This window comes from Sebastes fasciatus, chromosome 23 (assembly GCF_043250625.1).
Source record: "Sebastes fasciatus isolate fSebFas1 chromosome 23, fSebFas1.pri, whole genome shotgun sequence".
Taxonomy (NCBI): domain Eukaryota; kingdom Metazoa; phylum Chordata; class Actinopteri; order Perciformes; family Sebastidae; genus Sebastes; species Sebastes fasciatus.
Genome location: NC_133817.1, coordinates 18309998 through 18334086, shown reverse-complemented (window position 1 = coordinate 18334086; position 24089 = coordinate 18309998). Strand labels below are relative to the sequence as shown.

Here is a 24089-nt window from a genome sequence, read left to right as displayed (position 1 = left end):
TATTTTTCAGTGTTGGGAAATGGTAATAAATAACAGAGACTACAGGTGTGACTGACAATAATAGATGTCTGGATAGATGGGATACAGCACTGGGCAATATTTGCAAACCTAAATATTGTGACATTTCCTTGATATCAATACATAACAATAGAATGTCTGTATTAATTTCTAAGTGCATTGACCTTGGGGTCAGGATCCCCTACAGGGGTCGTGAGATAAACCTTAGTGGGTGTGAGATGTTTAACATGGTAGAAAACAGTAGAAAAAAAAGACCGTCCTCCGAACAAATCGTCGTCCATGCAAGCAGCTTATTACGACCCATTTTACATTTATTGTAATGCAGCGACCTATAGTGGCCGTTGTAATTATGACGGGAGCAAAGGAGGTATTCAGGTGAAGTAGTATAAAGAGCAAGTCTGCAAAGTCTGCGTAGGGACGAGGTCGAGGTGGATGGATGGGTCAAACAAACACAGGCCTTTCACCCAGGAGACCGCCATTCGTTAACCAAGCTAACGCTATTCGGTCATTTGTTTCTTATTTAAAGGATTCACATTGTTATTAAAGGAACAGTGTGTAATATTTAGGGGGATCTATTGGCAGAAATGGAATATAATATTAATAAGTGTGTTTTCTTTTGTGTATAATCACCTGAAACTAAGAGTTGTTGTGTTTTCGTTGAATGAGCCGTTTATATCTACATAGGGAGCCGGTCCTCCTCACGTAGTCCATTATGTTGCTCCGCCATGTTTCTACAGTAGCCCAGAACGGACAAACCAAACTCTGTTAACTTTTCCTGCTCGGGCCGGAGTCGATAACGTTACTCCCGCTGCAGCTCCCTCTCTCTTGCTTCACCACTCACTTCTCAGTCTGCTCCAAATGACCTACGCTACTCTTACAACAACTGTCTCTAGAGAGGGCCATTCGCATTCTCCCGTCAGCCACCGTAGATCTCCTACTCTCCGCTTGGCACACGGGAGAAGTTGCAATCTGCAACCTCGCCGCTAGATACCGCCAGATCCAACACGCTGTTCCTTTAAACCGAATTTGATCAAGCGTCAGGTCAGATGTGTCAGCCGTATTCCATAGTATCTTACTCTTTGATCTACACAGGTCATATAGTAGCAAGCCAACGCTAATTTTGTCATTTAATTCAGTTAGCTACGGAGCATTTTACACCTAGCAGTTACTGGAAAACTGCTAACGGTCCACACAGTCTGGTGTTGTGTCAAATACTGTTTCCCAGATGATTTGTGTTTCCCACTACCTAAACATGAACCAACCCTTATCCCTAAACCTAACCACAGAGGGGGATACTATCATTTTAATAGGAGGGAAACACAATTCAACGGGGAAACAGACTTTGACATAACACCTGCTTTGTTTCTTGACCTAACAATAGGTGACTAATTGTCGCAGTGATATTGTAATGCTGCAACAGCTGTGTGTTCGTAGAGTATTTTTACAACGGGTTCAAACGCAGCTCAGCCAATCATAATCAAGGATCAGAGCCATCCCTTTAATATATGTAAACAAACAACTCATCTTTATGTGAGAGCTAGTTTATGTGTTGCAATACCGTTTTTAAATCTGCACTGAACTTGCAAAGACCCGGTCTCTTGTTTATTAGTTACTGCAGGAATGTGATATGAAATGAGGTGTACTGGAATTCCTTAGGGCTTTAAAGATATATAATGAGAATTATGGGGGGTGCAGGGTTAAGCCAAGATATAAATTTCCAACAGTTTGCCAACATTTCCTGTTTTCTTGCTCTCTCCGCTAGTGTGTGTGTGTGTGTGTGTGTGTGTGTGTGCTGTACCTGCTAAATCTCTCCTGCCTGCCAAACTCACGCAACAAAAGTCTGATGGGCAGGAAACAGAACAGAGACACTAAACACTCGACATTCCTCTGGCCACGATGCGGACGGAACACACACACACACACACACACACAGCTACAGACGAAATATACTGTACCCACACAGGAACACGTGGAAGTTACACAAGGCTTAGGGGACACACATAAACACACACAGTAGACAACTACTAACCCCTCCCTGACACACATACACATACACTCTCACACACACCAGCTAGTTACACATGTGCTTTGTGATTGGCTTGCGGGGGGCTTCAGGGAGATGAGACCTAAAATAACTTCAAACTCTTAATTGGACCAGAAAGTTTTGGGGAGAGAACCATTCGAGAAAAGATCAAAAACGTCCCCCTCACTAATAGATGGGATTATAATAGCCTCATGTATTATTTTTTACTGGCTGAGAAATTCACTCCAGTCATGGTTACTACATTTCAGCTCTGTCCTCCAAGTTGGTACACTCAACATGTCATCATTTGGATGGGCAGAGTCATGTCTGGCCACTCAGAAGTACCTCAGGGAGTCTCTTCAGTATGCTGAACTTCAGTCTCTCGTTGGCATCACCGTTGTCCAAATCTAAACACAAAGAGAGGAAACATGGCGCCAATTACTCTTCTGAAGACAAATCTCACAGGAGGAGGAGGACAAATAATGCAATGTCACACCTCCTCTCTCTATCTAAATTAATCGCTCAAAATCCCTTTGAAAGGAAAACATGGGATTAAAGGTAGGTAAGGAGGTATTATTTTCACACTCTTCATGTAAAATAAATGCAAATAAAACCAACTAAGTCCCAGATCGCTTTAACTACTATAACCCTTCTTCCCATATGCGGATTTTCATGGATATTTCACTTTTATAGAAAACAGACAATGTTTTGGCAATCACAAATGATCCCCAAAGCAAAGAGGATTTCTGAGTCAGCACTTCTTTCTTACTTTGGCTTTAAGACAGTTCCCACAAGGTGTATTTTTCTGTTCATTCAAAAAAGAAACGGAGCAGAGAGCCTGTGACATTATTTGACCCGGCAACTTGCTTCAGCAGCTCCTGGACGACTCCCCGGTGCCAAGGAGCATTCTGGGAGATGTAACTCATCTACTGTAGGATGTTATAAAGGAGCAAAAAAAAACTGACTTCTCAAAATGTGGGCAAGCAGATGATAAACTCTTCACAGATTATTCAACTCCTTCTTCACCAATACAGTCCTGAACATTGGCACCATTACTGCAGCTGCTGCACCTGATTACCTGAACTAGACCACCACTAGCAGATGTTATTAGCCAAGCTACCGGCGTGGCTCTAGAGATGGCAATGTCGTTCAGTTGGTCCGTACGCCATGTTGGTCCAGACTGAAATATCTCAACAACTATTGGATGGATTGTCATGAAGTTTTATTCATGCTCCCTAGAGGATGAATCCTGCTGACTTTGGTGACGCCCTGATTTTTCCTCTAGCGCCACCAGCAGGTTTACATTTGTGGTTTTTAACAGTTTTAGTAGTTTCTGCCTGTTGTCATTCCCAAGGCATCAAATACTGAGCCCCTTGGTGCGTGATACCAACGCAAAAGGCACCCTTTAGCATCTGTATGAGACACACTGCGCTTTCAAATATAATGTAACCTGCCTGTGGCAATATTAAACGGCCAAATAAAGTGCTTCAGGTGTGTGGTGACGGAGTGCAAAGACCAAAAAAACTCACACAGGGCGGGTAGGAGGGGAGGTGGATGGGTCCAACAAACACAGGGCTTCCATCCAGGAGACCACTGTTCGTGTCCCGCGGTAATTTTCACTTTACAAACGTAGCAATTTTAAGCCCAACTATGATGTTTTTTTCCAAAACCTAAGTGGTTTTGTTGCATAAACCTAAGCAAGTGTTTTTGTTTGAATTCACAACGTTAACCACGTGTTTACTGTGACCCCTTGGCGTAAAGTGACGCCAAAGGGTCCTGACAAAGCGTCAGTATGTACGAGCTGGGATGAACGTGTTGTATTGCTGTAAAAATCAGAGCTATAGACAGCATTTCAGAAGTCTGGAACCAATCTAAGTAAGACTGGTTAGACTGGGAAACTCTAGATGAATATATATGTTTGTGTGTGTTTGTAATGAGGCAGAGTGTGCATACCTGCCCAGCCAATTTCCCAGGATAAAATAATAGAAATCTCAATAGATATATACTTATTTGATTAATCCCCGGGGAGTAAGTGACGCATGAACCCTCTCACTTCAAAGTCCCGAAATATCCCCTTCTCTCACTTTGAAGTTTGAAGCCATTTGGAACCGGTCCTTTAAATAATCTTTTCATCTTTGTGGATCTTTGTTTGTTCTCTTCATGAGAAAGAACCATGTAAACTACAACGAGATCAAGAGTGACGAGGATATTTTGGTTCTGTTGATCTCAGAGCCAAGACACAGTGTTTGGCCTTTCAACAATGTACTTTCCATGATATGAATTCCGCATCAAGACATGCAAAATAAACATATCAATGTTTCTGAGTAAGGCGCCGAATCCCCATGGTAGCTAAACCTTAACCTCTACCCTCTCTGGACATACGTAAACGTTCACACATTATAACAACCAGTAAAGTCAGCTGCCAACATGCTCCAACAGTGGCCACAGCCCTGTGGTGTGACCTACTTTTATAGGTTCAGTGGTGAGGTAATTCTTCAGCTGCAACATTACATTAAAACACTTACACTATTCAGTTTTCAAAACTTGTTAACAGTGTCCACACCCTTACCCTTTCAGCAAATTGTGTGCCCTCTGCCTCAATTGGAAGGCTCACCAACTTTTAATAAAATCAAGCCTGCTTGTGTTCACTAGAACAACAACAACGCCAAAGCCATTCTGAATCAACCAACTACAGACTGCTGCAGTAAATTACATTATGCATTCATATGACAACTTATTTAACCATCTGTTTTATTTTATATCACATTGGGGCTCCACTTGAGCTGTTCACATCTGTTCATCACACTTACTGTCCGGTGGATTTTGAGGGTTTCTGGGTGTATTTAAGAGTAGCTCATAACAGGTGTGGTATAGCATCAGCCACCTGTGTGACTGTGGCAAATGCTGGAAATATCACTAGATGCTGAGAAGCTCAAACAACCATCAACAATGTTCCAGCAACAAAAGGACCTGAGTTGTCACTGTACAACTCAAAAGGCCAGATATAGTTTGACAGCACTAAATCAACTTCTTGTTAAAGGTAAACCTTCCCCTCATACATACCAAGACCACTAGCGTGTGGGCACATAAAACTAGGTTGTGGCTTTCACAAAAACCACATCCAGGACATTCAGCCTCGACACAAGAGGAAGCACTTTTATCTTTCAGTTTTGCGTCAGTTAAATCTCATCACTTCTTCGTCTTCCCCCATCCACGATGACGGTTGACGACAGCTTCAACGCCTCTTGCTCCCTCTTCTTTAACTCCTCCATCAACAACCGCTCCTCCTCTGGAACGCCTCCGACCTCCGGCCTCCATCCCTGGTACATCATTGCCGGTGTGATTACTGCAGTCAGTTGCCTGCTCGGTATCCCCGCCAACATCGCCGTGATAGTAAAACTCAGTCGGCATCTGCACGGCTCCTCCATCTCGCAGCGGCTCTTCTTCAACCTGGCGGTGTCGGACCTCCTCTGCCTGCTCTGCTTGCCCGTTGGCGTGGTCATTTTCTTCAACGGTCCACATTTGACACACGGAGTCTGTCAACTTCTCTTTTACTTCTTCTTTTTCTGCATCACCTCCGGCTTGAACATTCTGGTGCTGATAAGTATTCAGAGGTACTACCAGGTATGTGACTAACATTCCCACAAGGGTTTTATGGATTTAGTTTGAAGCAGTGGGAACAAAAGCGGATGAAAATGTCAAAGGTCATGACCCTGTTTCTGTGATAGTTAATTATATTTCTCATAGCAACAGATACAAACCAGATGAAGCAATATCAGACTCCAGGATGCCGGTAATAGGGTTTTTGTTTACAGATCAGACATGGTTTAGATATGGTAACCAACTAGTCTACAGAGAAAGCAAAAGACAAAAGCGACAGGCAAACTTAATTTAACTGAAACTTAAGACAATGCATTTTCATGCATGGTTAAGCCCAATAGTGCCTCATATATTCATGTATGAAATTTCATCCCAACTTGAAACCATACATCTTGAAAGATTCCAGTATTACTGCAGACCCCTTAGTTACATCTCAAAGCTGGGACATTTTTTTGCAGATGATACACAACTTTATCTTCCAGTTCCACCTCTAAATGCAAATACAAAATCAAACCAAAATCATCCATTTCATTCCAGGTTCTTCACCCCAACAAGTGGGCCAGGTTGGGCCGGATATGGCAGCGTTTTTTACTGTTCATCGTGTGGATGCTCGGAGCCCTGGTGGCTCTTCCAGTTGTGTTTTTACTAGAGGAGAAAGCCGAGGACGAGGGGACTTACGGTCATTCCTGCAGGAATCAGAGGATCACACCGGTGCTCGAAGCATTCTACATCTTATTTATAGTTTCCAGCCATCTAGTCGTGTTGTCTTTCTACCTGCTGCTAGTTAGAGGGGTCAAGCGAACTCAAATGCCCAACAAGAAACAGCCCAGAGTTACTGAACTTTTCATTCGAATACTCGCCGTCTCTCTGGTCGTTGGCTTTTTTCCTCTCGTTCTTCGCGTGCTGTATGTGGCTGCGCTTTTCACCGCGTCGAACAAACTGCTCCAAGTTACTAAGATGCTGACGTTTGTGGAATGTTTTTACTTTTTCAATCACTGTCTGAATCCATTCCTGTATTTCTTTGCCTCGCGGCATCACAGAGGAGAAAGCAACACAAAGAGAAAGTGTCTCCTCATGCCCCTTAATGACAACTTCGAATAAGGTCCCTGCATTATGAATGGTTTTAAACTCCGTCATACTAATGTGTATTGATAGACATTGATAGTAAAACTCTTGGGAAAACTGAATACAGTGTCTCCCTTTTGTATGTACTGTGCAATTCGGACTGAATTCATCAACTTAAGTACAGAAACGTCTCTAGGACATTTGTGTTATTTTCCTGTTGTTTGTCGATGCTGCCTCTATCTTTTATCTCTTACTATATTAATTTGTAAGCTTATGTTTTTTCATCATTACAGCGTCTCATAAAACAATTAAATCATAATTATCTGATTGTGTTTTACATTTTTTTGCATTGTTTTTTATTGGACTAATTGAAATCTTGACCAGAAATCTTGATGAAAAGATATGGGTTGACCAAACAATTCATCCTGAGAGGACCATGAATGTCTGTACGAAATTGAATAGCAATCCATACAATAGCAGTTGAGAAATGTCACTAAAAACCACAAATGTCAACCTTGTGGTGGCGCTAGAGAGAAAGTCAGAGAATCAATAGACTCATTAGGATTCATCATCTGGAGACCATGAATGTTTGTACATAATGTCATGCTAATCCATCCAATAGTTGTTGAGATATTTCAGTCTGGAGTGGCGGATGATGAAATGATTGCATAATGTGAGAAGTTTTCCAAGAAAAATACAAAGATTTAGCAGTGTGTGTGTGTGTGTGTGTGTGTGTGTGTGTACCTGTCATGAGCCGAGACACAAAGGTCTCAGTGAGCTGCAGGAAGCCGTGGTCAATGTACTGTAGGAAGGTGTGATGAGGGAGGCAACGCACTGCAAACACTGCTAACAGGGTGTGATAGCCTGGAGAGACACAGAGAGAGAACAGATGTAGAAGAAGATGGCTTTTGATATTCCTGAAAACGATAAAGGAAAATAAAAAGTAAAACAACACTACGAGTCTACAGCCATGCTATCTGAGGCTGTATTTAGACACAGCGGTACTTTGAGCTTGATGCGATAACGTTAGCATACTAACATGCTGACAGTGACAATGTTGAAGTTGGTGTTTAGCAAGTTTACCACATTCACCGTCTTAGTTTAGCGTGTTAGCATGCAAACATTTGCTAATTAGTACTAAACCAGTGGGCAACCTCCGGCTCTGAAAAGTGAAGCCAATGCGGAAGTGCCTTAAACTTGCATTCTTTCTAACAGCCAGCAGGGGGTGACTCCTCTGGTTGCAAAAAGAAGTCTGATTGTATAGAAGTCTATGAGAAAATGAGCCTACTTCTCACTTGATTTATTACCTCAGTAAACATTGTAAACATGAGTTTATGGTCTCAATCGCTAGTTTCAAGTCTTCTTCAATACAGCATGATGTTCATTTAGTAAATTATGGTCCCATTTAGAGTCAAATAAATCGGGGTATGCTATAGGGCGTGGCTACCTTGTGATCGACAGGTCGCTACCACTGTGTTGTCCGGTCTGAGAGTTGTCCGTGTTTTGTCTTACAACTTTAACCCTTTAAGAGTGTGTTTTCAGTTCATGAAAGTTAATTGTAACATTTTTGGTCGCCGAAAAATGTCTTATTTAGTGTTCGGTTGTACTTAGCTCCACTGTCTTGAGTCACTTCTGGTTGCAAAATACCAAGATGGAGACGGCCAAAATGCCGAACTCATGGCTTCAAAACAGCAGTCCACAAACCAATGTATGACGTCACGGTGACTACGTCCACTTCTTATATACAGTCTATGTTCTAAACACAAAGTTCAGCTAGCATGGCTAAAAACACCACCTGTGTAATTGTTTTTTTTCTTCTCCAACTTTTATTCACCAAACGGACATAGACTCAGTATGCCTGCTGTTTTACAGCTTCACACCCATTTTACCCCCATTTACACCTACTGCCTCAGTGTTGAGGATGTGCTGCCTTGCTCCAGGGCATTTCCTCTCTCTCGTTCCCAGTCAGTTTAGGATTTCGAACACACAAACTTTTCCTCCATAAGCAACTAAAATCATCTAATTGTGTAACAGGGGGGGATTATACGGCAAAAACATTGGAAAATGAATTCAAATTATTGAAAATATATTCACATTCTGCTTTACCCATGTCTGCGCTATGCTAATGTTTAACATATTTTTGGTTACATTAGTGCTGAAGACGAGCGGGTCTTTTTGTCCCACCAGTGCAAATACACATTGTTATTCTGGGGTGAGACGGAGACAGACTGGATTATAACAACTAGAAGTGTAATTGTGTGTGTGTGTGTGGATGGTACCAGGTGGGAGGGGCAGGCAGAGACCCCTCGTGGCTTCCAGGATGCGCAACATGAAGTGAAACACGGACCATTCGGCTGGACTGCCCTGTTGTGCGCTGGAACAAACAAACGGAAGAATTCGGACAGGAATGTTAGGTAACGTGAGCGCGCACGTGAAGAGGGGTCATCGACAGTTTGCACATGTGGACACACACACACACAGCTGGGAATGATTGAGCACACATGCACACACACTCTCTCCGTCAGCGCTTTATACTTTACATTAGTTAGAAACTTTAAAAAGGAGACACGTTGACGAGGGAGGGTTACTCACAAGCACAAAGCACGAGGACCGAGTTTGTACTTCAGCCAGACGGACTCCAGCATGTGTCTGATGAGCTCCAGCTAAACACACACAGAGACACACACACACACACACGTTAGTGCTTAGGGAAGGAGATACTTGATTAGATTCAAATGAAACATCTTGTCTGAAACAAGACATTTTTCCACTATGAGGATGTTTTCTTCCTGGAAATGTGTACTTGTTTCTTCGCTTCCCTCTTTTTATTTTCCTACTTCCCACTTTCATTTCCACTGAACAACAGCGACGCAGCGGATCACACACGTTTCGCGTCATTTCCCCACACGTCTGTCAGCATACAGGATCATTCGAATGCACTTGACTCATCCGAAGCATGCATGCCGTGTGCTGCAACACGCACATTGCCGTTATACACTTTCCATGAATGACCCCCCTCCTCTGTCATCTCCTGTAGCAAAACAGGAAGACGACCTGCCTCATTCACATCCTGAACACCAGTGTGAAACCCTCCGCCAGCCCCTCCGAACGCCGCCGGCAGCGTCCTCCGGTGACCTCAGGGTGGGAATTTCAATTAGCTTCGCTTATGTAAGGGACTAGCCCAAAAATAAAAGAGGTGTCAAAGACAAACGTAATAATAATAATAATAATAATAATAATAATAATAATAAGCTCCCCTTTTTTTTTACTTCTCCTGCACGATTTCCTGTTTTTCCACTTTTTTCCACATACTTCATTAAGTTTAGCACAGTGGAAAAAAAATCACAAAAAATAATCTAATTAGCAGTGGTGATTTCAGACTCTTTTTAGGGCTGTTCAGACACACGTAAAAAACTAATGAAACCCTCTGAGACCTGCGGGATTGCCAGCGATCCCAGCCGACTTTACTGTTTTTAGAGGTTGTAGCGGGCTCAGTCTTAAAGCTAGTGAAGATATCATATGAAACTATGAAGCCTAGGGAATCCACTGGTAGCAACCATATCATGTTCGCTTGTCGGGAAGGAGGCTAAGTAACACTTCAAAGTTAGACTAGAATTCTGGCGAGGGAAAACTGTCATGGACATTTTCAAAAGGGTCCCTTGAACCTCTGACCTCGATATGTGAATGAAAATGGGTTCTATGGGTACCCACAAGTCTCCCCCTTTACAGATATGTCCACTTTATGATAATCACATGCAGGTTTGGGCCAAAAACCATGCAGTTTTTTGTATGCAGTGTGTTATTTTCGCCTATTCTAAAATGATGTGTGTGAATATTTCTGCATACTGGGGTCCTTAAACAGTCTTGGAATTGCATAAATTGGATCCAGTGAGTTGAATTGTCACCTGGCGCCTGAATTTTGTGTTTTCCTTCACATATATAAAGACATTTTCACCATAACTTCATGCAGAAAAAGCAGAAATCGGTGCATAGAAATTCACCGGAATGCAGGAAATGAAGTTTTGGACGCTCAAAATAGAGAGAGGGATGGATTCCCATCAAAAAATCAAGGAACACTGGTGTAATTTAGGGATTTCTCTGTCAATACAGATATAGAAAGTAATACTCTTGTCATGGAGTTTATTTTTCTCCACTCCCAATATGTGATTTACTTGAGTTAATGTTGGTTTGTATGCTGAAAGGAAGATGCACTTTGCTCTCGCTCATCTGTTCAACATTTATGTGAGCTTGTGATGTTTGAGAAATGCTCGTTAATTTAATGTGTTTAGTCTTTCGGTTCACACAGGACAGAATTCCCTGAACTAAAGGAGTGCACTTCCCCTTTAAAATGCCTTTGAGGGAATTGTTTTCTGTAATGTTAGTCAGTTCCAAAGAAGGAAATGTTTACTTTTTCTCTACTTCACTAACAATAGACCTCACGCAGGAAGCGATACAGACAGAACATTTCTCTTGTCCTTCTCTCTTGTTTTTGTTTATATCCACGACTTGTTCTTGTTTTGTTAGTACCCATTGATTTCTTGGGATTCCCCCATGTTTCCTTATTTTTGCTTTTCTCTTAGGTAAGAGAACATTTTATTTGTGGGCTAAATAAAAACTATTGGACCGTTGATCTCAATTAAGACTATAAAAACACTTGGATGACGTGGCTTACATACTGCTCTTTGATGCTTTTTGGATTTCCTGTAATCGCCAGTACTGGCACTCTGGAAAAATCACATGTTTACTTTGTTTATGTTTATTTAACAGTATTACTAACTGACTTACCGTATCTTATCTAAGTTCTTCTTAAAGCATTTTGTTTTTCTCCAATTCTTGGGCATGAGCCAGAGTAGCACACGGCACACACCTGGCATAGTGTTAAGGGGGAGTTACCTATACTAATACCTGCCCATATATAGTATTTGGGGGGTGTTACCTACGCTGATAATCAGCCACATGCCTCCAGTTTATGATCAAGTGGGAATCATCATTGAGCACACCTGGTAAGAGCAGATTTTAAGAACATTTGGTGCATCTGGAGTTGGCTTCTCTTATTTTTTCTCTTAAGAGAAAATTAAGAGAAAATAAAAGAGAAATTTAAGAAAATGTTGCTGCATGAGGCTCAATATTTCAGTTTGTCTTTTGTATTTTGATTAATATATTTTGTCAGACTACATTTGACTATGTGTTGGCTCCAAATGAGGGCAGATTGATGCCACCTGGCACTAATTCCAGAGATCCTCCCTGATTGGCCGCAGAAAGCAGGTGACAGGGTATAAAAGCTCTCGGAAGGCAGCAAACTGGTTGGTCTGAGTGTTCGTCACTCTCCAGTGAAATGGAGGAAGGCCAGTGTTTTGTGTACTGGAATGTTTTTCCTCACTAATTGTCTGCAGAGAACCACAAGCGATAAACCAAATGAAATGGTCTGAATAGATTCAGTTTTTCTGCATGCAAAAAGTGCTGTTAAGCAGCAAACAATTCCTCCACTGGTCTGTTAACAGCATAAACTGAATGTTTGATACTTTGTTTCATTGTTTGACAAAAAAGGTGGCCACTTTTCAAGCAAACTAAATTATTCAAGTTTAATTTCTTTCTTTTCCAAAATGAACATCTCTTGTGCTCGCTGCTGTTGTGATCCAGGCCCCTGAAGATCAGTAAAAAAGCATACAAATATGTAGCGGAGATAATTTTTGTGCTGGGAAAAAAGTCAAACAAGTGATTTAAAGCCACAGACTCGCACACAGTATCCCCTGTGTGACTTTCTATGAGAATAAAATCTGGAATCAGCGATTTGTCTTAATGAGCCTCGGCCCGACAAAGAGACTTTTTTACTCCGTGTGGCTCCCCCGCTGAGAAAAAAAGTTTATAACCTTGGGTATAGAATAACTTTTCTGCATAATTACAACAGCCGATTTCAATCCCATTGCTTTTAATACGTATTCCTGCTTTTTGGTGATTCATATTTGGCTAATAGCGGGTTGTTCTTTGCTCTGACATTGGCTGTGTTATAAAAAGGAATGGATCTCAGCTGTCTGTAGCAACACGGATAGGAAATAAATAACTATGACAATAATGTGCTGTGGAGCTGTAATCTATCATAGCAGAAGTTCCCTTGCTCTTAAAAGCTGTAATCTATTTCACCCCCAACTTCTCCCCTGTGTCAACGTAGCCATTAGTCTCAATAAGCACCGACAAGAGCGGGAGATGTTCTTTATTTGTGGAGGGGAAGTCAGCCCTCTTTGAAACACTACCTCCCTGAGTTTTTAAAGCATGAGTCAGCTTGATGTGTAAGCACATCACCCAGAGTTACTCCACTGTTCTTGAAGTAAAACGTCCCTGAAGGATGTTTCTTACGGGTCCTTTCGTGAGTGTGTTTAAATAAGCCCGGCTCCCGAGATGAGAAACGTTTTCACTCTCGCTCCTCTGAATGAATTCGATAATAACCACGTTTGGCTGTTGAGGAGCGATGCCAAAACGATTACAGACACGCCTTTTTCCATTACTTTCATTTGGAGTCTGAAGGCGCAGGTTAAAACTCATGAGCCTGTCGCAGAACATCGACCGATCCGGCGGAGAGCAGGCGAGGATTTGTTTTGTCTTTGTTACTCTGTCATTTGCAATTCCATAAAGTCCCAAAACGTGGCGCTTCCTGCTTTCTATTCAATTCCAGCCGTACCCTTGGCCTGATTTAATACTGTTGTGTTGATATATGCTGCATGTCGGCTTTCAGCGGCTCCTAACTGTGAAGGGATTTACCTCCCAGGAATACTAAAGACTGACTTTACAGAACCAAGTGCCTCTATAGGGTGCGGAGACGGAGAGCGGTTACATCTTCCCACTTGGTTATGCAGATCCCACCTGGGTGGATGCGAAAGGGCGTAGGTTTGGTTTCAGACGTGAGGGGGGGCACTGCGAAGTGATATTTATATACATTTATAAATCTTTCTGTATTGTTATAGTCCCAGTGGAACGGAAGTTAGAGCGTCTTCAGCTTCTACTGTGAGTGTTCCCCAGTGAAACGGAAAATTTGATCATTTTACAGGGACAAGGTTATGTCTAGAAGGGAGCCCGCAAATTGCAAAATCTGATCTGAGATCTGCAAAATCTTTCGCGAGACTCGCTGCCCGACAACCTATCCTGAACCATTCGAAGTCAATGCCTAACCTTTTCAATCTTTGCAAGAGTGTCCCCAGTTTGCAGGCTCCCTTCTAGCCACTTCCCAGTTACAAGAGGGATTTAAATCAAATCCTTCGCATTTGATTGGACCGTTAAAAAGAGGGCGGGCTTAGAATGTAGCATGATATGGAACTACAGCACACCAAAGATTCTCTATAACAAAGATGACGCATTACAAGTTCCGCCGATGGCTTGAAATGATATACACTTCCTGTCTCTTAAGTAGGCGTGGTCATGGCATGTTCGCTCACCAATATATATATAACCATGATGGATCTCTTGTTGGGTCTCTAAATTATAGAGTGCAGTCTAGACCTGCTCTATACGAAAGGCGTCCTGAGATAACTTCTGTTATGATTTGACGGTACATAAAAATAAATTGAATTAAAAATTGATTGGGTTATACACAGATTGGGATATATTTGCATAATATATTTACATTTTCTTTTGCCAACATTAGATATTTACACAGCTAACAGCCATAATAGCATTACGAAAATTAGTTGGAGTGTGTTGCTGAGACAGAGAAAGGTCTCGAACAAAGTTAATTTTCTCCTGATTTGTGTCTGAAAAATGTAATTTTAGTGTCAGAATGATCAGAAGATAATGTGAAAAATGGGTCCAATATTTACGTTGATGACTATGGGGTGAAAGATTCAGTCATAATCTGTGTTCACATCTCCCTTTGGAGTTAATAGACTCACATGAAACCCACATGACACAGATACAAGAAACTGACTCTCAGTGTGCCGTCTCCTTTCTGAACTATCTCTGAACACAATCACACCTCCCTTGTGCCTAAAAGTTGCAGATTGTTTGATGGATGGATGTTATGATATTATTGGCTGAAAGTGCTTGGTACTAGCTTACGTGAGCACACGTCATATTTTGTTTTACAGGAAGAAAAGAGGATTGGATATTGTTAAATACGTGCTCAATATGACCGGGGGGATGTGATCTAAAAGGGTTAAAAAGGCTTTTTTTTTTTTTTTTATTTCATCTGGACTTTAAAAGGATACACTTGGTTTCCCCTCAATCCCCACAAAAGGTCACAGAGTGGCTGAGGACACATGTCTTAAGCAGAGAACTGTTTGTTTTAGAGGACTGAAGCAGCGACCTGATGGCTTCCAGCAACCTCTTTCTAATCTGAAGAGCACGCATCCATCTGTCAAAGCATTTAACTAAAGTGCTGCCTTTTCCACCGAGCCGTCCTCGCCGCAACTGTCACTTAACCTTCCCGAAAAAGAGTAAGGGCAAATAATTTTAAATAAAATAGGAGTGAACACAGCTCCTGGACCTCTGTTTATGTCTGACCAACACACACACACACACACGCACGGTGTACCAACCAGTTTGGCGACATAGTTGACAACCAGCGAGTCAATCTTCTTCTTCCCCAGTCGAGGCAGGTGTCTGTTGAGATGCTCTCGAAGCTTGTCGACCGTCTGCAAAGCAAAAAAACACACACTGATTATTTTCTGTTCATGTGTGTGTGTCTGTAGCTTGGAGTTGTGTGTTTTAAGAACACTTTGCTGTGCACTCAGCAGGGGTCAAATTGAGTTCAGCTCGACTTTTCCCTCGACTACAGTGTCCCAAAATTGATTTAACCACGGAGAGGGAGAGGAAGAGGAAGAGAAGAGACCTGTGGACCTGTGAAGATGAGTGAAGGTCTAAAAAACAAGTTGACAGAACGACCTGATATCCTTCAGGGAAGGAAATGAGGAGGAGAGGGAAGGAAGTGAGCAGAGAACGAAGGAAAGGAAAGAGGGGTAAAAGAGTGATGGAGGGAATAAAGAGAGAAAGATGGGAGGACTGGGTCACTCTAAGAATAGCTGAGGGACTGCTAGCATCTACCCTGAACTCCATTAAATTGAAGCTATCTGCTCTTTAAAAACTATGCTGAGCACAGGGAAAACCGGCGGATATGAAATTGTCCATCAAACAGCGTTCAGTTAAAAAAAAAAAAATCAGGACAGGGACCTTAAGATACCCTTTTTTTAAAGTGTCGACTCATCTGAAGCGTAACAGTAGTTTCACCTTAAAAGATGACTACGGAGGGAAATGATCGGCTGTCAGCATTTCACTGTGGATCTTTAGTGGCCTATATATCAGGCCGTGGTAGAGGAAGAGGCTGGGAAACGGTTGTATGTCAACAATCTGGGATGCTCAATGCATCTAAGGGGGGATTTTACAATGAAGTGCTTTACTATGCAGACACTTTTTTTTTTTTCACACACACGGTGCATTGTACACAATTATTCAAACTAAAAAGACCTCAAAGAAGGCGCAGTACTGTATTTTCTGTTTGGCTCCCGCTCTTTGATTCGGAGTGGCAGGGTGTTAACTGAAGTCTTTTTTTTTGGAGCGTTAAAGGACTTTCTGCTTTTGAAATATCTGCATGTTTTGTCATGACTGACTGGATGACTGGTCCTTTTAACTGAATGATTCATTTGGCTGACTGCATTTCACAAGTGATGCTTTTCAAGAACGTGCAAGTTAAAACTAAAATCCTTTTGAGTCACTTTTTACTCTAAACCACAGGATTCGGATGCTACATTATGACCAAAGGTATGTGAATGAAGAGCGGTTCCACCTTCAAGGAGGGTGAGAACACTATTGTCATACAGTTAACATTGTTGTATATGTATACATTAGATACAAATTATTTAGCATATTGGGACCACATTTTTCTGAAAGTTTTGATACATCCAATGTGGGGCTTAATAATACCAAAAAAAGCCTTAAAGAACAAACATGGATGCCTCATATCAGCCAAAGTTCACAGTTTTTTTTAAAGATGACCTATTATGTTTTTGTGCTTTTCCCTTTAGTGTGTTATATAGTTTTTTGTGCATGTAAAAGTTCTGCAAAGTTACGAAGCCCAAAGTCCACACCAAAGGAAGAAACGTTGCTCCTCAACTGCCTGAAACGCCTCGCTTGAAGTCCCGCCTTTTCTTCCGTAACGTGGTGATGTCACCAAGTAACACATTTGCATAATACCTGCCTAGCGGCTAGTTTGGCACACCCTCAAACAAAGCTAGTTAGAGCGGAGCTGGAGCGGAGTCCGAAGAGTTTGGTTCGGTAGACCAATCACAACAGAGTGGGCCAGCTGACCAATCAAAGCAGGCTGGGGGCGGGCAGTAGCTCAAACAGAGCGTTTCAGATAGAGGGTGAAAAGAGGTGCTGCAGAACAGCCGGTATGAGAAAAATAAAGCGTTTTTTTAACATTAAAGCATGTAAACATGTTCTAGTAGATACCCAAAATACAAGTATGCACCTGAAAATGAGCATCAGAGGTCCTCTTTAACCCTCATACGGCCAACTCTGTAGTAACACAATCGCCTTGTGTTAGTGAGCGCTTGGTAATCTTTCCCATCTCTACCATCCATCAGCGCGACATAAGGCCTGGCTCAAAGTCGGTGGTCGAATTAATCAGCGTTGTTGGATGGGGCTGAGGTCAGGGTAGGCCAGTAAAGCTCTCCACACCAAACTCAATAGAAAGAAATCCATTCTTTATTGACCTGCCTTTGTGCATAAGGTCACCGTCACGTTAGAAACGGAAAAGGGTCTTCCCTTAACAAATTTGGAAGCGTTTGCCTAGAATTAGGATTTTCCCTTTAAGCGTCTAGCCCAAGTCATGGAACAGCTACTTTTAGCAGTGTATGTCTGTGTGTGTGTGCATCGACTGCTTTCAGCCTCTCTTGCTCTCACCAGGCCTATGAGCGCCCTCTGTTGATTGTCCTCCTCCTGGAAAAGTGGCACCAGCTTCTTATCTAGAAGAGAGCAGGCAATAGTTGGAACTTGCACATAAAAGAGACGTTTGAAGAAACCTTTGATGCTGCATCCACGCTAGACTGAACACTACAGGTGGCCTCAGGTGTGTCAGCGCTGTAACATTATTAAACAGGCCACCGGTAGGACTGAAAGAAGCCCAAACTCTGACTTGTTTATGGCTTTAATAAAGAAAGAGGACTGAAGCTAAGACATTAATGGATTCTTTTGGGGTGGCTTTTCGCTTTAAAAATACATCCCAAAGCTTGGGGGCTATGGCTGCAGTCCTGCTGTGTCCTATGTGCGTATGCATGCTGCAGTGTTTTTATGTCAGCCACACTAAAGTGGACCACGCTCCAGCCTGGTCACTTTGAGATGAATTATTGCACGCTTGCATACACAACATCATCTTTTGATCATTTTCACACACGCATGCAAGAAAGCTGGCTTTTTGATGTTACAGAGTAATATGTTGCAGATATAAATAGCACTTGCAGGGCACAGCTAGATGATTCGCTGTATGCCTGTTAGAAGTTCAAAGTTATCATTCAATTTTTAATATTTTTGGACAATTAGCTGATGTTCAGCTCTTTTTACGTCTGTGCGTTCACACCAATGGACACACTTGGTCTTCACATTTATTGACCATGTGACCACAACTGACATTTTTAATTTCCTTGGATGGAAGTGTTCTCTGGGCTTGCCTAAGCACAAATTGGAAGAAATATTCAAAATCTGTTAAATCGCTGAAAAGTGAGTTTTTCTTCTCATATGTCTAGTATTTTGGGACATGATGGGATTACTGTTGCTGCATTAGACTCCATTACATTTTGGAAAAAACAGTAGTCCCATATGCCCAAATACTAAATATAGTGTGATAAGAAAATGGCTGTATCTGAGCACAATCAAGTTTTTGGTTTCTATAAACTCATAACAAGTTTAATATCAAAGAACTGTGTACAAAAATGCAGTGTGAAAATATATTTCATATGGAAAACATTTAATAACACGTTAGCATTTTTCCAAATTTTTTACGAAAAACCTGACTTTAACTTTTAATAAAAGTGTGATTTTTCATGTGATCTAAAAATTTCAAAGTTGTACTGTTAGATACTTGCCCAAAGTATGTCTTTACCAAATTTCGAGACTTTTGACCAATCAGAACAAATGTTTTTTTCTTATTATGCACACACAAGAAGGTCGCAGGTTCAAACCATAGGTTTTCTCCGGGTACTCAGGTTTCCTCCCACAGTCCAAAGACGACATGCAGGTTAGGTTCATTGTTGACTCTAAATTGCCCGTAGGTGCCCGCGGTTACAGATAATGGATGGATGAATAGTCTTTGGGCGCAAACGGGTTAATTAAACTTAGAGCATCGCTGAATAATGAATTACTAGAACGAAAAAGCATTATCAAAACTGTTGTTGATCCATTTTCTAAGTCATTTATCAAGGAAAATGCTAAACTATTTGCTGTTTTCTCTATTTTATATTGTTGTCAATGGGATCTCTTTGGTTTTGCACCCTTGGTTGGACAAAACCCATAATTTGAAGATGTTACTTTTGGGCTTTTGGAAATTTCTATCCATGCTAGCAGCATAGCTCCAGGGATGGCTGTCCCTGGAGGTCTGTCTGTCTGTCAGTCAGTCAGTCCGCCACTTTGGTCCTGAAATATCTCAACAACTATGGGATGGATTGCTATGAAATTTGCTGCAGATACATGTATCCATGGTGCTCAGAGGATAAATCCAAATTACTTTTTTTTTATCCTCTTGACTTTTCGTCCAGCACCACCAGGAGGTAACGTTTTCCACTAATCCAGTGAAATATCTCAACATCTACTTGATGGATTGACACAAAATGTGGTGCCGACACTCACAGTTCCCAGACGATTTATATATGACTTTGATGATTCCCCCGACTTCTCCTTTAGTCCTGACAAGAGGTTGACATTTATGGTTTGTGTGCAAAATGTCTCCACAACTATTGGATGGTTTGCCATGAAATTTGGAGCAGACATTAATGTTCCCCTCGGGGTGAACTGCAATAACTTTGGTGATCCTCAGACTTGTTATTTACAACGTTTCAGTCCACAGACTTTTTGGACTCACTTTATTTGTGATGGACATAAAATAAATACAACCTGCTTATAGGACATTCTGGTATATGCAAGTACTGTAGGAAATTAGTGAAGCGGCTTCTTACATGAGGGCTATCATGTGTTTTTAAGTGTTTCAGGAAAAGTGATCAAGTGTTTTACAAGTGAATCTGTGGGAGGATGTGGGTGTATGAGATCACCCATGTGAATTAACTGAGGTAAGGGAAGATCCCGTGTTGTGGTTGACGCAAAACATCTGCACTGGAGTCAGGACGGAGACAGACAGAAAGAGAAATAAGGAGAGAGGTGAAGGAGGTAACAAAATCCCCACCATTATATAACTACAGCATTCTTCAACTCTGCTCTTTTTAAATTCCCTTTCACTCTATTTTTCTCCCTTTTCCTTCCTCCCTCCCCTACCTCTGTTTCTTTTTCTCAACCTCCCTCCAAGATAAATTAGTGTGGTGGTTTTGTTTAGTTGAATTCTCCAGTGGGCATGAAGAATGCGACCTCAGAAGAACACACAAACACACTCGTGCACAGTTTTGAGCTCCATTAAAAGCCAAGGTTTTTGTTGTTATTTATGACATCCACACTCTCTGCATTGAGTGTGCGTACCCATGTGTGTTGCATCTATGGATTTATGTTTGTGTGTGTGTACTCATGCCGTCTTACCGAGACACCAGGTGTCCACCGTTGATAGAACTCTACAAAATAAGAAGAAAAGCTTTGTGTGAAAACAATCCCTCAAGCTAGCATTATATTAAGAGTCTTACTTTTCTTTGCACTGTAAGCCGAGGCGGTATAATGCTTCACTGCTGCAGTCTGCAGCGAAAAAAATATATCAAAACTATAAAAAGTTTGTATGCAGGTGCTGGAGTTTGGCCTGGAGGAAGAGGAGCTAATTATGAACCGAAAGGCTTTTCGGTTTGATCCCTGGTACAAACAGGACAGTTATATTTAATTCAAGGCAGTGGTGCGTACAGGTACATGCCCATCATCAGGGTTGATCATAAACTGTTGTGGCGCTCAAGTTATAATCTGCATTTCTAAGGTGTTTTAATTGAAAGTGGATATTTCATTTTCAAAGAGTAACCTGGTAACAGGCTACAAAAGGGTTCACGCAGGTCATTCATGCGGTTAATAAGAGCGAGCACTGGGTTTTGTGTACTTTTAAAGCTTGTGTAGTTACTTACAACCAAAAGTGAAAGTGGTAAAAGAGAGCAAAGCATACGCAGAGCTCAAGCAACTGTAAGCTGTGACTTTTACATGGCGAGCAGACAGAAAACTGTGTTTTTTTAGAGTGGTTTACACAGATTTTGCTTATGGAAACTGATTACAAATTTATATTCATACTGCCTTGCAAAGAGTGTAAAAGCACATCTATCAAGGCTGCCAACAGGGCATGAACATTAGAGAATTAATCTTGTTTAGGTTGCAGACAGGACAAATCAAATAATCCGATCATCTTTTAGGAGAAATCAGGGAGTTTTACTAATTTGCCTAGAGAGTATAGATCCAAAAAGTACTTTTAAACTTGCTTTACATCTTTATTGTATTGTTTTATTTTTCAACTGATTGATTATACTACAGACGTTATGTGAGTTGAGAAGCAATTTAATAATTTAAACACATTGTTTGGGTTGTGAATGCACTCCTGCATAGTTAAAGTGTAAGACTGTCAATTTTCTGTGTTTTTGTTATTGGGAAAAAAAAAAAAAATCTAATCCTATAAAAAGCCCAAAACCAATAATGAATTGATTCTACCAACGCATACTGTCTGTGTAGCCAAAGCTTGATGTTTCTTATTCCTCTGCGCCATAGAGCTTCACTGTTGTCAAAAAAAACTATTAAAAACACATCAGAGCTGCACTGGGGGACATGTTCCTTCATTATGATGGTCACTGTAGATTATTCTATGTCAATCCCGCATACAGTACACCGCACTGCTGCTATAAATCAGTGGGCGACCTCTGGGGTCTGAAAAGTGAAGCCAATGCTGAAGTGCCTTCAACTTGTATTCTTTCTAACAGCCAGCAGGGGGCGACTCCTCTGGTTGCAAGAAGAAGTCTGATTGTATAGAAGTCTATGAGAAAATGAGCCTACTTCTCACTTGATTTATTACCTCAGTAAACATTGTAAACATGAGTGTATGGTCTCAATCGCTAGTTTCAAGTCTTATTTAATACAGCATGATGTTCATTTAGTAAATTATGGTCCCATTTAGAGTCAAATAGACCATAAAGCAGGGGATGTTTTAGGGCGTGGCTGCCTTGTGATTGACAGATCACGACTCGCTACCACGGCGTCCGTGTTTTATCTCTTACAACTTTAACCCTTTCACAGTGTGTTTTCAGTTAATAGTAACATTTTGGAAAATAATAGAAAATAGTCCCCAATACATTACCTACTGTATGAGTAAGATTTGCTAAAAAAAAAAAAACTACAGTGCCCTGCTGTTTTAGGGATTAATATAAGCTTTTATGAAAAATATAAGCTTTTGTTAAAAATGAAAAAATGAGATTTAAATATTCAGTAGGAACCAGAGGGCTGTGTGCCACAGAGGCTGGGGAAGTTGAGTAAAACATTGTTGGTTTCAGTCTTTTTATGGGATTAACTGACAATAATAAAAAACAGAATAACACATATCCTTTAAGGATATAGCTCAACGTGTTTTTCCACATTCAGCTTTTGTCAGACTACCTCTGTCTGGAAACCTCTGGAAAATCAATGTAACCCGCGAGGATATCTGTACTTGAGTTGCAGTTTTGTAGCTTCTGCTGGTTTTTAAGTGCAAGAATTGAATACTTTTCTAAACCCAATTCTGAGAAAACAGTGAGGTAAAACACAGAGCAGAGGTGCAGTCATGCGTTCCCTCTCTCCAGTCCACTTTTAGGTACTGTGTGCGTCTTTGGTGATGTGCTTTTTCTTAACAAAGCTCCAGTGGGAGGCAGACCTACTTCTTTGTGTTCTCCTCCATGTGATCCCTGTGGCTGGATGGCCTCCTCTCGGATCTCTGAAACAAGCAACGGCACCATGGGAGGGCTGTAAATATGCTCTCATTGTTTAACAAAGACCCACTGGTATGCTGACATACACAGAGAAAAACAACAAGGAACATGCTCAAGCAATTACCATCAATCACGTTGACTTCCCAGTATGGGAATTTTGATTTGTGTTCATTACTATGCATGAGAAGCTTACCAGTTTCTCCCACTCGGCTTGTATGTGTGAGGTTCTGTATCTGGGGTTGGGAGCATCATCCAGGTATTTTGTCCTGTCTGTGTTCCACTGCAGCTCCGACCAGAAACCCTCGAGACTTCTGGCCTGCACGCACACACACAAACAACAACCCCACAGTGACACAGCAAGGGCATCGCTGCAAAGCAATTGAGGATAATTGCGTCTGAATTGCACGCAAGTAGACACAGCATCACACTGTTTTACATATAAATGTCTTTTGAATGTCTGAATGACGTCGAGCGCAGTCATTTCCCCAACATTGCATCACACGCATGCACCTACAGTGTGTATAACACGGCGTGTAACAAACGCACATTGCCTCCATTTAATCCCAAACCTAAAGTTTTATTACCTGGTTCCTGAAAATAGAGCAGGAAACGGAGTCGGAAGAAGACTCTATACTGTGATGATAAATACAGCAGTCGTACATATTGCTCAATAATAACTTAGAAGCAGTTTTATTGTAATAAATGTTGTTACCTTGCCTTTGAACACGGGTTCAATATGCAGCTCGGTGGTGCACAGCACACCAGGGACCTCCGACAGACAAGCTCTTATCTCCTAGAACACATAAAGAAAGTGTGTGTGTGTCCTGATTCTGCATTCATATCCACATATATGGTTGTCTGTTTAGTTTCTATGCCTCTATGCATGCTGAATTGTATGTATACGTGTGTGTGTGTGTGGTACCTTCTTGTCGAGTACAGAGGAGTAAGGCAGGACTTTATCCAGGCTGAGAGACTTCTCATAGCTTATTCTGTACAAAGATGCTGTTTGTGTGAGAGAGAGAGTACAGTCAGGCTTTTATTTTATATATATATATATCACAGTTGTGAAAAATTCTCATCTCAAAACAACTACAAGGCAAACGAGGCACTGGAACCAATAGCTGGTTTTATGGAGGCTGTGCATCCGTCGTTCTCCTGCACCTCTCTATTCTGGTGGCATTGTGGTGTTCCTGCAGTGTTGCCTGTCTGGTACCCCCTTGAAGGGGCCCTCTGACCTTTGTTTTAAAAAAAAAAATCCTTAAAGGTTATATTAATAACATTTTTATGTTGACAAATATAAAAAAAAAAAAACCTTTATAGAGCCTTTA

At 41.4% G+C, this 24089-nt stretch overlaps 1 protein-coding gene across 2 annotated transcripts in view; it reads right to left on the bottom strand.

Moving 5' to 3' along the window:
* The window catches only part of gsap (gamma-secretase activating protein), a 44745-nt gene that overhangs the window by 7510 nt on the left and 13146 nt on the right, over positions 1-24089 (bottom strand). For both annotated transcript variants that reach the window (XR_012592756.1, XM_074626232.1), the window contains exons 19-29: positions 23684-23763; positions 23474-23554; positions 22955-23077; positions 22711-22766; positions 20426-20457; positions 17594-17655; positions 15232-15327; positions 9299-9369; positions 8986-9080; positions 7451-7570; positions 2387-2448 (exon numbers count right to left, since the gene is read on the bottom strand). Coding sequence is in view for 1 of the 2 variants with exons in the window: in XM_074626232.1 (XP_074482333.1) it covers positions 2387-2448; positions 7451-7570; positions 8986-9080; positions 9299-9369; positions 15232-15327; positions 17594-17655; positions 20426-20457; positions 22711-22766; positions 22955-23077; positions 23474-23554; positions 23684-23763 (878 nt within the window). In the remaining variant the exon portion in view is untranslated. The remainder of the gene's footprint in view (positions 1-2386; positions 2449-7450; positions 7571-8985; positions 9081-9298; positions 9370-15231; positions 15328-17593; positions 17656-20425; positions 20458-22710; positions 22767-22954; positions 23078-23473; positions 23555-23683; positions 23764-24089) is intronic.